This window comes from Miniopterus schreibersii, assembly GCF_964146895.1.
Source record: "Miniopterus schreibersii genome assembly, chromosome: 17".
Classification (NCBI taxonomy): domain Eukaryota; kingdom Metazoa; phylum Chordata; class Mammalia; order Chiroptera; family Miniopteridae; genus Miniopterus; species Miniopterus schreibersii.
This window is the reverse complement of record NC_138117.1, coordinates 43,290,805-43,305,869: the sequence shown is the minus strand read 5'-3', so window position 1 is coordinate 43,305,869 and position 15,065 is coordinate 43,290,805. Positions and strand designations below refer to the sequence as shown.

The window sequence follows — 15,065 nt, the reverse complement described above, 5'->3', positions numbered from 1 at the left end:
TGCACAGCCAGCGACCAGCAAGTATTTCACTAACCCTGCAGGGAGGCTGGTCTGGGGCCTGCTCAGGGCCTATCTGTGAGCCCGTTCTCCTCAGCATCTGTGAGCTCATTGTCCCTGCGCATGCCAGCCCGTGTGCAGAACAACTCTCTGGTTGCCACCTCTCCCTTTTACCAACTGCCATCACCCTGTGGGCATCTGCCAATGTGGGACGCGGGCAGGAGCTGAGGGCATGTGCTCTGTTCCTACAGTGGGCACCTTTTTTTGTGTATGCTCAGCCTGTCAACATCCAGTGTGTGGCTCGACGAGCCCTGTGGTTCTTATTATGATCGCAAGACACCCTTTAGCAGTAACTGTGAGGAGACTTGAACAATGAGGCTTATTACTTACAAGTCCTGGAACTTCCAGGGCAGGTGGGGGCACACAGCGAGGGCGAGGTCGTGGGTAGGTAGAGAGCTTGCAAGCACGGGCCTGGGGTTCTGCTTTTATTGCGGTTGGGGGGAGGCTAAGGTTTCTAGGACTCATTCCCTTTTTTTCTTTTTTTAATGTCTTTATTGATTTGAGAGAGAAAGGGAGAGGGAGAGAGACAGAAACATCAATGAGAGTCCTCATTGATCGGCTGCTTCCTGCACGCCCCCCACTGGGCATCGAGCGCACAACCAGGGCCTGTGTGTCCTGACCGGGAATCGAACCTCCATCTCCTGCATCGTAGGTCGATGCTCAACCTCTGAGCCACGCCGGCTGGGCTCTAGGACTCATTCTTTATTGGTGAACTTAAAATATAATACTGGAGCCTTGGCCGGTGTGGCTCAGTTGGTTGGAGTGTCACCCCCATGCACTGAAAGGTCGAGGATTCGATTCCTTTGTCAAGGTACATACCCAGGTTGCAGGTCCCCTCCCTGGTTGAGGTGAGTATGGGAGGCAACCATCCAATCGATGTTTCTCTCTCTGTCTTTCTCTCTTCCTCTGTCTTTAAAATCAATAAACATATCCTTGGGTGAGGGTTAAAGAAAATGAGCAGGACCTTTCATTAGTGCATCGACGTGACAAGGTCCCATACACTATTTGAGGCGGGCCTGAGCAGAGATCTGGCGGTGCAGAGAGAACATCTCCAGGACAAGTTGCTCATGGGGTAACCCGACCCTCTGGTGGACTTGGATATTCTCCCTCAGTCAAGAGTTCAAGCAACGGCCCTGGCTGCTGTAGCTGAGTTGGTTGGACATGGTCCCATGCACCGAGAGGCTGCCAGTTTGATTCCCGGTCAGGGCACTTGCCCGGGTTGTGGGCTCGCTCGATCCCCGGTAGTGGGCGTGCAAGAGGCAGCCAATGGATGTTTCTCTCTCTCTTTCCCCCTCTCCCTTCCTCTGTCTCTAGCAATGTAGTAACATTTGAGGATGTAGGATGTGGGCATGGAGCTAGTTCCTTTGAATGGGAATGTGCTCTGGTATTTACAAGCAGAAAACGTGAAATCAGTGATTTTCATCTCTTTATTAGGTGTGAGCCCTCGTGAACTACTCGTTTACAAGACCTGTACAGACAACTGCACGTTTGTCTATGAGGCCCAAATGCCTCCACGAGCCCCTTATCACCTCCTGAGGACAAATAGTTTCTATTTTGTTCTTTGCTGTAATAATAATCACTGCAATCAAGGAGGACCCAACAATGTGGAGCGGGACATCTTACCTGATGAAGCGATCGAGGAGGTGATAGATAGGGCATTGCGCCTGGGGGTCTCGGGATTCTTCCTGAGCTTTGCCTGCATCCTGGTCAGCAGGACACTGACTTGAGAAGCCCTCATCTCAGTGACGAGGACCCTGTCACCTCCCCCATTCCTCAAAGTTCTTTGCTGTCTTGTGAACCAGAGACCCTGACCCACAGGCCCCCGCTGGCAAGTTACCCATTTTCAGCTTATTTCAGAGAGCAATAAAGCACAGTATTGTTTGAGTGCTGGAAAGTCAGGGCTTTTTCTTTGTGTGTTTTTTCGTATTTGATAAGCTTTTTTCTCTTTAACATCACCTCACACAGACCAAACACACTTTTTTTTCTTCAATCAAAAGCAGATCAGCTATAGGCGACAGTGTACTTCAGCTGGAAGAGGGGTTCCAGCTGTAGGCAGACCTCAGGGCCCTGGGGCGACCTCGGACCATCCTGGCAGCTCCTGGGCTGGGGTGTGGGAGCAGAGCCTGTGGTTGGCGATGAGGGAGCACTGCCACTGGTGACTGTCCAGCGTCCCTGTGTGGGTCAGACAGGCTCTGCAGGAATTGGGTCGTCTTCACTCAGTGATAGTATGTGCCCCCAGAACTGACAGCTGAGCAGGGTGTGGGACCCCAAAGCCAGCTGCGATGGCCCCAAAATGGCAGGGAGAGTCCAGGCTGCTGCTGTCTTTCACTGCACTTGGCCTGTCAGAAAAATGGCATGGAGGGACAGAAAGTCAGGACCTTCTTTTGCTATCTCCCTCCCCTCTATTTTCTTTAAATCAATACCTGATTTTAAATTACTGAGACAAAATTCACATAACATAAAAATCATCATCTAAAAGGGTGTGATTCAGTGTGTTTTAGTATGTTCACAATGTAGTGCAGCCACCACCACCTTCTAATGCCAGAACATTTTCACCCCAAAAAGAAGTGCTGTATCAAATAAGCAGTCACCCCCCACCGCCCACCGGTGCTCCCCAGCCTGGGCACTGCTGATATGCTCTCTGTCTGTGGAGCTGCTTGTGCGGGGGCGCTCTGGGCAGTTCTCAGGAGCTATGTGGGGTTGGGGGCGGGGAACGATGAGACAGAAGAGAGAGGAAGCACCATTCCCAGCAGGACAATTGGAAAGGACTCCTATGTAGACATAGATGTAGACATCCCGGAGTAAACCTGAAGGACAGGAAACCAAGAGGCATCCAGATTGAGTAGGGCTCACACGCGGGGAGTGGGGCGGGGGGCAGGTATGAGGCCCTTGTGCAATCTTCCAGGGTCAATGCAGGGTCAGGGGAGGAGGCAGAGTGAATTGGGTGTGAAGGACCCTCAGCATGGGGGCAGTGGGACATCAGCCTAGGGCACCCTGTTCTGATGATAGAGACCCTGTGGCTGCTCTTCCTCAGCAATTCCTCCCAGTTTCCAGGAGACAGAAGAGAAGGAATTCTATCGAATGAACTTGGACTTCACCCACCAATGGCATAGGTGCGCGGGCTCACAAATTCTCCCACTGCCTTTGTCCTTCGTCTGAACCTTGGGCCAGGTGGGCAGCAGAAGGTTCTCAGCATTCTGGGCAAGGTGGGTTGCTCCTGGAATTAGGATTTGGAGTTTGGGGGGTCCTCTCCTCTCCAAGACCTTGCGTGGCTCCCAGGCCCTATGACCACAGCATGGCATGGCCCGGGGGCTGTACTTTTCCAACCCTGTGCATGGGGGACTTGGCAGGTGAGGCTGCGGCCACCCTAGAGCTGGAGCGAGCAGGTGACAGCTTAGATTCTCTGGCCCTGAGGAGCTCCGAGGACTTGGGCACCCCACGGGCAGCAGCAGACGCCCCGGAGGGGCATCTCTGGTAGAGTCTGACGTGGACAATGGAAGTGGTGGTGTTGCTGTTAGAACTGCCTTTAGCGTAGCCGCTGGTTGAAGGATGGGTCTTGCTATGGTGGCAAACTGCTTTTCCCACAGGAAGCAGAGCAGAGCAAACCAGAGGCACAGGGGAAATAGCCCAGCGGCTGTCTGGCTCGTCCTGGTGTCCTACGGGGGCTGAGTGGCTATGCTTAAAAGGAGTGTGGAGCTGTAGCTGGTTTGGCTCAGTGGTTAGAATGTTGGCTTGGGGACTGAATGGTCCTGGGTTTGATTCCTGCCAAGGGCACCTATCTCGGTTGCAGGCTCAATCCCTGGCCCCAACCAGGGTACGTGTGGGAGGCAACCAATTGGTGTTTCTCTCTTACTCTTACTCTCTCCCTTCCACTCTTTCTGAAAGCAATGGGAAAAATATTCTCTTTTGGGGGGGGGTATATGGAGCGGGGCAGGGACCCGAGGCAGCTTGTGAGGGTGGGTGGAGCTGAGTTTATTACTATTGGAAACAGTAGATACAAAAGGTCTGGTAGGGCTTATAAAATCAGGTGTGAAAATAAAGGAAACTGCATTTAAAATGGATTCAGAAGCCCTAATGCGGAGGAGCCCTCACACACAACCACTGTGGTCAGCTACAGACCCCCCCCCCCCCCCAGGGGCAGAGACACCTTGCAAGTCCCCCTACTTCACTGCTCCAGCAAGAGGCAGGGGGATTTCCATCCTGCCCAGCTGCCCAGCCCCCCAGCCGGTGGGAAACAGCCTCCACCTAAACTATCTGTTTCCTCCAATGGACTTTCCTTCAAAGCTACCCTCCCAGCTTCCTCCTTTTTCTCTTCAAAGTTCTTCCCCTTTGTTTGCTGGACTCTAGTTTTTGCTATAGCATGCTTGTCCCAAATTAAAATTCTCTGCTATTCTCCAATAAACCCAAAATTAAACTGACTGTGTTGGGGCAGGCTGGACTGTCCCAGGTTCACCCTACTTGCAGCTGGCCACTGGGACACCCTGGTTTATCCAGTTTGCCTCCTCAGTCCTGGAAAATACCAGCTGCCCACACTCAGGAACACAGGCATCCCTGCATCCTGGCTCCTTGCTGCCCAGACAGACCATAACTGGTAAGCCTCACCCAGGACCCTGAGAAAATTATCCCCACTCTTCCCCTCCTCCCAGTCCTTCCTCCTGAAGGAGCAGGGAGGTTCCAGGAGGGAAGCCAGGCAGGCAGCTCCTGTGTGCTCTGTGCACACGACTCAAGGCTGAGCACCAGGGAGCTGGTCCTCTCTCTGCTGCAGGTGGATGGAAGGCAGCAGGTGGGGCAGGGGCCAGAACTCAGAACTTTGCTCATGCTACTCGTGTTCTACCAGCCAATCTGTGTCTGAGGTGCTCTGTGTCCTGAGCGAGCAGATCTTTCTTTGCTTCCCCACACTCTGGTCACAGGTCTGAAGACTAGAACAGCTTTCCTACAGCCAAGGCTTGGGTTCCACAGGTGACCAGGGTCAGGGCTCAGAGTCTTTCTTGGTGTATGTAGGAACACCCCTTTACCAGCCCCTGCCTGACAGCAAGGAGCCTGAGTGCAAATTCTGGGTCCCCCATCCCTGTCCCCAGCACAGGAGGAAGGACGGGTAAGAAGCAGGGAGGGAAGGGGGGAAGGAGGGCCAGGGCAGGGGAGGCAGGGCAGGACTTGGGGTTTCTAAGCAAGGGTCCAGATCTCTCACTGGAGGATGTGATGGAGCTCCTCTGGGCTGGCAGGGTCTAAACCCAGTGTGTAATCTCCTGCCTCACCGCTGCCCCAGTTCCCTCACCTGCCCTGCATACCTGTGGGACAGGGAGCCCCAGTCTCCCTCTTAGTCACTCTGGGGAGTAGAGTCCAGTGCTAGGCTGGGGACCACAGTTAACTTAATTGTGTCCTGGGGCCAGAGTCTGGGCCTTAATTGGAGAGCACCCAGCATGTTAAAGAGTGAGTAGAAGATGACTGATGAGCTTAAAGGGGGCGGTCCACCCCTCCCCCAGCCTCTGGGCACGGGCACTGGCACTGGGGCAGCATTCCTCTGCTTCCCCACCCTCCCAGGGCCTCTATCCCATGGGGCTGCAGAGTCTTTGCCTCTCAAAGGCTCTTTGAGATTCATGAAGTTCAGCATTTCTCAGGTTGCCCTATTAAAGGAAAAAGCTCCCACAGACCCCTAAGAATATAGACCCCAATTTGAGAAATGCTGCACCTGCTGGGAAAAATCCAGCCAACTTCCCTTGGGGAACCCATCACCTGGCTTGGCTTGCCCTACTCCTTTCCATGGGCTCCTCCACTGCCCTCAAGGATCTCCCCCTTCTCACCCGCACTTCAAAATGCAGCCCAGCCAGTTCATTCTCCAGGTAGAGGTGCTGGCTGAGCACAGGGCGGCACCTGACCAGTCTCTGTAAATGTGGGTCCCTCACACCCCACACTCAGCCTTTCATTCCTGTGCTCCAGCACCAAGTGCCTGAGCTGGGCACTGAGTAAGGATCAGCAATGCCTGAACAAAAATAGCTTGTTCATGACCTGGGGCAGAGGGAGCCCAGAGCCTCAGGCTCTTCCCCCATCCCCAGTCTCTCTGCTATATATTCACTGACAGAAGCCTGGGCTAGTCACCTGAGTGCTGGGGTGGGTTCAGTGAGAGTGGGGCTGGTCACAGTCAGGCCCACCCAAGATGGCAATAGCAGCTTGCATATGCAGGGTGGGGCTCCCCTTCCTGGGAACTCAGGCAGGGAGGGCCCAGCCAGGAAAGCTGGTGAATGTTCCTGGCCCCAGGCACCCACCTGGTCTCTCCCTGTTGGCCTCAGAGCTGGGTCTAGGGCCAGCCACGCCAAGCATTCCATATATGGCCCCAGTCTTATGGCACCAGTCTGGGTTCCAGACATGTGTCCCTTGAAGCTGTGCCAGGAACTTTCTCAGATCTAGGCTGAGGACTGAGGTGGAGTCCAAGAAGACATATAGGCCTCAGGGTCCAGGCCCTGTCCCAGGATAGGTCCAGGCAGGGCTAGACTTCTGGCCATGGCCACAGAAGGTCAGCGAGCTTGGAGGGGAGATGGAGTGGGAGGGCTGGGATGGATGGAGAGGATGGAGTTGAATGGAGTGGATGGAGTAGAGGGCATGGAGTGGATGGAGTGGATGGATGGTGTGGATGCAGTGGATGGAGTGGATGGATGGGTGTGGATAGTGTGGATGGAGTGGATGGAGTGGATGGATGGTGTGGATGGAGTGGATGAATGGTGTGGATGAAGTGGATGGATGGTGTGGATGCAGTGGATGGAGTGGATGAATGATGTGGATGGAGTGGATGGAGTAGATGGAGTGGATGAATGGAGTGGATGGAGTAGATGGTGTGGATGGAATGGATGGATGTTGTGGATGGTGTGGATGGAGTGGATGCAGTGGATGGAGTGGACGGATGGAGTGGATGATGGAGTGGATGAATGGATGGTGTGGATGGAGTACATGGAGTAGAGGGCATGGAGTAGATGGAGTGGATGGGTGGTGTGGATGGTGTGGATGGAGTGGATGGATGGAGTGGATGGAGTAGAGGGCATGGAGTGGATGGAGTAGAGGGAATGCAGCGAACACAGGTTGCTTGGCCAGAATCTCCCATCTCAGCACAGACTAATTCCGGGAAAGTGCCCAGGCTCTGGCTTCTTATTGTCCTCTATAGTGCCTGGAAGTGGGCTCTTAATAAGAGTCATGTCTTCCTTATCTTTTGGGGGCTAGAGCAATGGGGGCCCACACACCATGTGGCCAAATATATGTAAGTTCCAAAAGAAGCTGAAAAACCGTTAAAATAAAATATTGAGAAATATACTATCAAAACAAACTAGACATTCTGGTGTCCACTTTGATTCCTGGCTCCTTGCCACTTGTGCTGGAGGTGGCTGCACAGAGAGAGCCCATCCCCAGCCCGAGATGTGACCCGCCCTGCACTGCAAGGGCCCCTCATGCATGCCTGTGGCCCAGCCTGCGCTCCAGCCCCACCTCCCACCCCCACCAAGTATCCTTTGCCACCCTAGGGCCTGGGAATAAGCACCTATTGCCTCAGCCCACCTTCCGCAGGTGGATGGGGAAGGGGCCTAGCAGGGACCTGGGGGAAAGTGAAGGCTCCAGGCAGGGGGTCTAAGATTGTTCTAGACAAAGATGGTTCTGCAGGAAAGGGGAAGGAGGGAAGCATGTCCAGGGCACAAGGGTCCACCCTGGAGGCCGAGGGAGGTGGGGAGGCAGGAGGAGAGATGGGAGGCCAGAGGAGACAGAGCTATGCAGAATGGTGGCCTCTGGGCTCTCAAGAGACTATTGGCCATGGTCACCAGGGAGGCTACTGCAGCCACCAAAAGAGAGGCCCGTGTTGCTGAAGGGGATGGAGTAGAGACACCAGGAGGTGTGGACTCTCACTTCTCTGTTTCTGGAACCCCAGCCAGACCTCCCTGCCTGCACTGGCCCAGAGGAGATGGCTGGCCCACTTAAAAGAGCTCTGGTAAGGTTGTGTCCTCCAGACCAGACCCCAGGGCAAGGCCATGTCCCTCAGACCCCCAGAGTGGGCTATCACCCATAGGCCACCATACTTGTGCCTGCTTCTTGCTTTCTAGCCTAACCTGGGGCCTCATGGCAATTGCAGGAACAAGGAATCCAAGGCTCAGAATGGAGAGACAGGCAGAGAGGGGACACAGGTGACTTTTTGAGAGTACCCTGGGGCTCCTAGGGGTGGGGCAAAGGGAAGACTAGGCACTTGAGTCAGGCTGGCCCTGCTCCCCCCAAGCTCATCCGTCTCCAGCTAAATTACTAGGTCTTACCCGGCCGGTGTATAAAAGGCACCTGCACTGCTGCACCCAGTCCCTACGGTGGATGCCCCACGATGAGGTCACTCCTGGTGTTTCTGCTTCTGGCTGCTCTGTGCACTGACCTGGGTAAGGACCACTGACCTGGGTGGCAGGGACAGGGACAGACAGGTGCCAGGCGGGGCTGGCTTTGGTCTGAGGGGTCTGTGGATTGGGGGCTGCAGGGAGTGAGGGGGAAGCCTTGTGGCTTCTCCCTAACCAACCAGACCTGCAGACCCTCGTGTCTCTTCAGGCCTAGTTTCTGGTATACCTAGCTCTTGTGGGGGTGAAAGACCTGGTGAGAGGCTGAGGCTGCAGGGCCCTGGGCTGAACAGTGGGACCTGGTTTCAGCAGGTGTCCCAATTTTCCTGTTTTTCTTGGACAAAAAGGATTCCTGGGAGGCGGGACTCTCAGTGCTAAACCAGGAAAATGAATTGGTAGCCTCCTCTAATCCCAGCTCTGCCCTTACCTGATGACCTGATTGTGTGACCTGGAGCAAGAGCACCTGGGCCTGGCAAGGCCACCGGAAATGGAGCCTGGGGAGGGGGTGACACAGCCTGTGATTATCAGCTGAATAATTACCATCCAGGGTTAATTATCCCCATCAGCCTCCCTGAGAGTGGGGTAGTGGGTGAGCCTCTAGCTGTCTGGGCAAGCCCTGAGGGGTGGAGGGTGGAGGGGTAGACCTGGAGATGGCAGCGTGGGGAAGCTGGAAGGACAGATGGAGGGGACTTTTGTACAAGGGCACAAGGCTCTTTCCTGGGAGCCTAATGCTGGGACAGCACCTGCTTGAAGGGCCATTGCTCCAGGGACCTAAAGAGATTAACCCATTAATTCTTAGCATAGCCCAAGGACATAGGGACTATTCGGACCCCTGTGGGGGAAACTGAGGCACTGTCAGCTTCTTGTTCAGAAGAACATAAGAGTGTCTCCCTACCCCCAGCAGCACCTAGCATATAGTTGCAGACAAGTCACCCTGGACAGAGAGGCCTATTCTTCTTGTGGGTTTCAGAACCCTGGCCTAGAAAGCATGGCATCTGAGCTGGGGGTCGGGGCTGAGCTTGACCTTCTGCTTGCCTGGGGTTCAGCCACAAGTGCCCCTCACTCCACACAGGGAAAGGGTCTCTGACATCAGCCAGCCCAGCTGGGGAAGGTGCTGTTACCCCATTTCATAGGTGCTAGCCCCGAGGTCAGGTGACCTTGGTCTACAGGACACCACATGGGCCACCCTTCCCGAGAAACCCCTCAGGACCCAACTCCCTCCCCCGAAGCCCTGGCACAGAGGTGCTCTTCCTTGCAGCGCAGGCCCCATGCCCAAGCAAGGTGCTCCAGGCTTTCCCACCTGTGCACCTGCCCCATCCCAGCTCCAGGATCCTCATAGCCTGGTCCCAGCTTGCCTGGCCTCTGCCAAGCTCTGCCTTCTGCCTGATCATCTTTTCCCCAAATAACAAATAGAAACCCATCTATCGGTCCATGTCCAGCTCCAGGGCCTCCCACTCCAGGAAGACTTCCAAGATGGCTCTTGCCCTCTATCAAGACCACGTTCCTCTCGGCCAGGTGTCCCACAAAGTGTCATTGCACCCTCTGCTCCATCCCACTCAGGGTTATATACTGTACTTCAGTTGGCCACCCTTGGGTGGCCTGTGGGGCCTCCATCCCAGGAGCCTTGTCCTGGTCTCCCTGTCAGTGGGACCTGGGGTTGGCCATACAGCATGCAGGGGCTGGTCAGGACCAAGGCCTTTTGCTGCAGAACCCCCAGGGTGGGGGGTCATGGGTAGGGCCCCAGGCAGTGAAGGGCAGGGCCGTTCCTTCCTGTTAACTAAACAGCCCTGGGTATTTACTGTATGCACAGCCATTCTCTGGGCCAGGCAGCAGTCCCGGGCCCGGGTCCCAGTGAAGGGGGCAGGACAGAGCCCTGGCTCTGTGTCATTTCATCCTTCGGCAAGACTGAATGGCCTCTGGCCACAACATGGTCCTATCTTATAGTTGAGGTCATCGAGGCTCAGAGATGGACAGGGACAGTGAGAAAGGGACCCAGATGGCCTCTGAAGCCTACCCTCCTTGTATTGCACCATGTTGCCCATGTCCTCCTCAGTCTTGGGGTGGCCTGCAGACACCCACACCCTACCTACATCCTCAATCCTGCTGATGGATTGGTACTCACACACTCAGAGCCAGTCACCACAACCATGTCCCTATGCCAAGGGACCAGGAGTGCCTCTAGAGGGAGGAAAGGAGAGAGGAAGAGAAGGCTCAAAGAGGGCCAGACGGGTGGTGGCCATTCAGCAGGCAGCCAGGCACTGAGCTAGCCCCAGGCCGGGTCCCCAGCCCTCAGCCCACACTGATGGGCCTGTGCTTCCTTCCCCCCAGCCCTGGCCCTGCACTGCCACGTATGCTGTGGCCACGAGAACTGTGAGTCCCTGGTGGAGTGTGCCCTGACGGACAAGTACTGTGTGATCACACGGGCCAGTGAGTACCTTTGCCCCCAGTGCCCACCGAACCATGGACAGACCCTTGGGAACACCACCACCCTCCAGCAGGAAGCCCGGAGTGCAGCCCACCCCGAGGCTGGAGGTGGCAGGGAGCAGCGAGCCCACTTTCACAGTCAGGTGTTGATGTGAGGGTCAGAGTTCTGCCAGCAACCCAAGGTCCCAAAGTGGGCTTTATAGTTTAAATTAGTATGAGTCCGTGTCCAGTAGGGCTCGATGGTGACAGAGACAAGCAGGGTCAGGGTGTGGAGATCACATAGTGGAGGTCTGAGCCTGGCTGGAGGTGACTGGGGAGATATGTCACTGTCTGGTGTTTTGCCTGGTGCTGTCCCAGGTTGTGTCCCATGAGATGGATTCCTGAGGGAGTGGGGACTGCCACCTGCCCTGGCCCCTCTGGTGGGCCCCGGCTTCTGATCTGTGGGGCTCTGTCCTTCTGTTCTGCCACAGCCGGAATGGCTGTGTCCTTCTGGGCACTGCTGCTCTCAGCACCACCCACAACTAGAAACATACATGTCCTCAGTGTGGCTCTCACTCACCCCAAACAACCGCAGAGGTTGGCGCTCTTATCCGCATTTTCCAGGAAGGAAATAGAGGGACAGAGAGATCAGACACCTCTACATAGAGCCCCCCACCCTGCCCCTCGTTTCTGGATCCACTGCCAATGACAATCCCCTGTGTCAGGGCCACAGCTTCAGCACCTTCTGACTAATACAGGCTGGGGGAGCAGCTCTCATCTCCCCAGCACCGCCTGGCCTGTGGTCTTAGAGCCCCTCCCTTCCAGCTGTCCCTGTTGCACAGCCTGCAGTTCCAGAGCAGACGAAGGCAGCGGCTGAGGCCTGGGCTCACTCCCCAGGGGCTCTGCTCCTGGAGCAGCCCCCCACCAGCCAGCCTCTGTTTCCCTTGTCGACTCCAAGAGCTATGTGCAGGCTGCCATGTCATATTCCCCTTCCCACTGTTTCCTAGGGCTTTCCAGTCCCAGAAAGGGACAGAGGTTGAGCACAGGGCCTGACCTTTCCTCTAGACCCTGACTGCCAGAGCATAGAGGCGCTCCCAGAGGGAAAGAGGCAGAGGGACTAGGCGTGGGAGTCCCTAAGCAACTCCCTGGCCCGCAGTGTCACAGAAGAGCTTGGTCTGAGGGGGAAACTGGACTCCCAGGCCCAAAGGTGCCAGGAAGGATCCCCCTGCACACAGTGGCAGGCTCTTTGGGAACCTACATCAAGCTCCTAGGAGCCCCAGCAGCAGGCTGTGCCTGCCGTGTTGACGGGCTTCAGGGCTGGCTGGCTGGGTGGGTGGTGCATAGAGCATGCCACCCATGGGCCTTCGCCCCTGTCTCCACAGCCAACCCGGGCGGCATCCTGGTGATGAAGTCCTGCGCCCCCACCTGCCCCAACAGCACCGTGTCCTCAGACGGCCGCGCCCTCTCTGTCTCCTGCTGCCAGGGCAACCAGTGCAACCGCAGTGGGGCGTTGGGTCTGGTGGGTGGTCGTGGGGCCCTGTGGGTCAGCACCTCTGCAAGCCTGCTGTGGGTGCTGCTCTGGGCAGCCTGGTGAGCCCAGTACCCACAGGCCAGCCCTGGGGTTCCTGTGTCCCCTCTCAGACTAGACTCAGGCTGCATGTGGCCTGTGTCCAGTCTGCCCGGCTCCCTGCACACCCCACCGTGGCAGGAAGAACCCTCATCTTACCTGTCACTCCTCCCTGCTTCTCCAGGCTCCTACTCCAGGGAGGGATGCTCTCTCTTGTCCCAGGGAACCCACCAATGTGGGAAATGCAGGGGGCAAGCCTCCCCAAGGCCCCCAACTTGAGGGGACCCTCAGCCCTCCAAGAGTGCTAAGAGCACCTCTGTTCTCCTCCTCATCCTCCACCCCAACACAGGGGCTGCTGCCTGGGTTCCTTGCTCTCGGGCCCTGCCGTAAACGAGACCCCTGTGCTCCATGCCCGCCGGGCCCTCCTGCCCCTCCTGCCCCTCCTGCATCCAGAGCTGCCTGTGCAGGGGGAAGGTAGATCAGAGGTTTGGGTGCTGGGTCTCTTGGGCTTTCTTTTCACTCCTGTGTTCACTCACCCCCATTCATCGGCCCATCCACATATGCCCTCATTCACTCACATCCCAGCTGGTGCATCCGTTCCTCACAGACCCACCGGGATCCTCCTTGGCGGCAGGCGCCCCGAGGAGAGCCAGCTGGGGATTCGTCCCCCCGGCTCTACCTCAGGGGCTCCACAGTCCCGCCAGCCTTGCCGCATGAAGGCAAGACTGTCCCATGATCCCCTGGCTGCCCACTGTGGGCCTGGGCTAGGTCCCATTCTTGCTGGGAATGGGGGCCGCCCTCCACCCCCAGGGGCACCACTGCCAGCCACCCCCAAGGTCTCATGAGAGGTAAATAAAGTTGCCGACCCTGCTGTCCTCTTTCTCTGAGATGCTGAGTTTGTGGGGGCGTTTCTTCTCCTTGGTCTTGAGGGGGAGTCCCCTGTACCTCAGAGGCATGTGGGGCTCTGCACAGAAGGGTGGGAACGGTTCTCCGTGCGCAAGCTCAGGTGAGGAGGAAGCACACATTTCTTGTCATCTGAGAAGCCAGTGCCTATGGTGACCCCGTGGCCGGGTGGCAAACACACTTTCAGTAAATCCCAGGTTGGGGCTCACATTGGCTCTCTGGGGAGCTCTCTGAACCTCGGTGTCCCCCAGCATGGGGGCACATTGGGGCACAGCCAGGTGCCAAGGGCTCTGAGACTTCTCCCAGGGCAGAGGCCCTCAACTCTCCAGAAGTTTTGTCCCCATGCCTCTGCTCAGGGCGTTTCTTTAGGAGCCCACCCAGGTCCTGGCCCTATGGCTCCCTCGGGTGTCCCTGCTCCCAACCAGAAGACCCATGTCCTGGCCCCTCTGCCCCTCCCACAGGCCCAAGTCCTTTTCTTCTCCTGCCCCTCTCTCTCAAACATCCTCCCCTGGGTGACAAGCTTCCAGGCAAGGTGAGCGGGGCATATCTCCTGCTTGCCTGGTTCCCGCAGCTCAGATGCTAGGAAAGGGGAGTCGTGATGGCTAGGAGCCTTCCCAGTTGGACCTGGACCTGTGCCTCAGTCCTGGGCACCAAATGCCCAGCCTCCCAACTGCCCTCCCCTCAATCTCCATCCTTCTCAAAGCCTAGCCTGGTAGCTGGGTCCGGGATGTTCCTAAACACCCCTCGAAAGGACAGAGGTGCTTCCTATTCCCAGCAGCTACCTCTCTGGCCTTGTTGGACCACTGTCCCTCCCTCCTGCATGACTGGCCTGCTGTCAGTCCCCTTGGCCTATGGCAGTGCTGTGGTGGCCATTCTATCAGGGAGCACAGTACTCTTGAGGCTGCAGGGAAGCAGAGGGCTCAGGCCAGTGGGAGGGCCTGCCTTTTTGTAGGTTCTGCCCACCATATGTGTACCTCGGGGTTTCTGAGGACAAGGCAGGCTGAGGGGACCCTGCCTTGAAACAAGGCATCTAGGTTCCTTCGGTGCCCCCAAGCCTCCAGCACAATCTTCCTGCACAGCCAGACCTGTGGGCTCTGGAGACCCAGGAGGAGGTTGGCATAGGGCCTAGGTGTGGCCACCATCCTAGGAGAAAAATTGGGGCTCAGGGTTGGGCTCTCCACTCAGCCTCATGATGGAAATTTCCTCTTTTGGCTCCTTTGCTCTGGGGCAAGACCCACCCTTACAAGTCTCAATGGAAAATCACTTGGGCCGCCACATGACAACCCAAGACTGCCTTGTCCCAGAGCTTCTGTGTTCAGAAGTTGGGGTGGGGCAAGGAGACTGTTTCCATGGAAAGAGTGGTTTTCCCTCACTACACATGGTGAAACTGAGGCACGTTTTCTGGGTTCACTCCTGGGTTGGCAGAGTGGTTTTCAATGAAGTCTGAGTTCTCTCCACTCCCTCCCACCCCCATAGCTTTGCTACAGTCATTAGATCAGCACTCAGAGGGCGCGTGCTGTATACCAGGATCGTATAGGTGCTGGGACACCATGGTGACAGAACAGACTGGGTGTTACAGCCAGCAAACCAACCAAAAAGTATGGGACACAGCTCCTGACGGGGCTGTGGAGGAGAGCAGTGGTGGAGGGGTTGCCAGCTTCTCAGAAAGAGAGGGAGTGGCTGCCATCTGATCACAAGAAGGCAGCCGGACGGTAGGTAAAAGGCCTGGAGCTTGGAAGGGCTGGAGGGACTGCAAGGAGAGCCCCCCAGAGTGGGAGCGCCAAGGGTGG

General features: G+C 56.5%; 1 protein-coding gene across 1 annotated transcript; it reads left to right on the top strand.

Moving 5' to 3' along the window:
* Positions 1-8,398: 8,398 nt before the first annotated feature.
* Positions 8,399-12,399, top strand: LOC308547073 (secreted Ly-6/uPAR domain-containing protein 2-like; the record flags this gene model as incomplete). The annotated part of the gene is made up of 3 exons (XM_081116770.1): positions 8,399-8,450; positions 10,731-10,829; positions 12,188-12,399. 3 exons carry the CDS (start codon positions 8,399-8,401, stop codon positions 12,397-12,399), a joined length of 363 nt encoding a protein of 120 aa, XP_080972896.1.
* Positions 12,400-15,065: the final 2,666 nt, after the last annotated feature.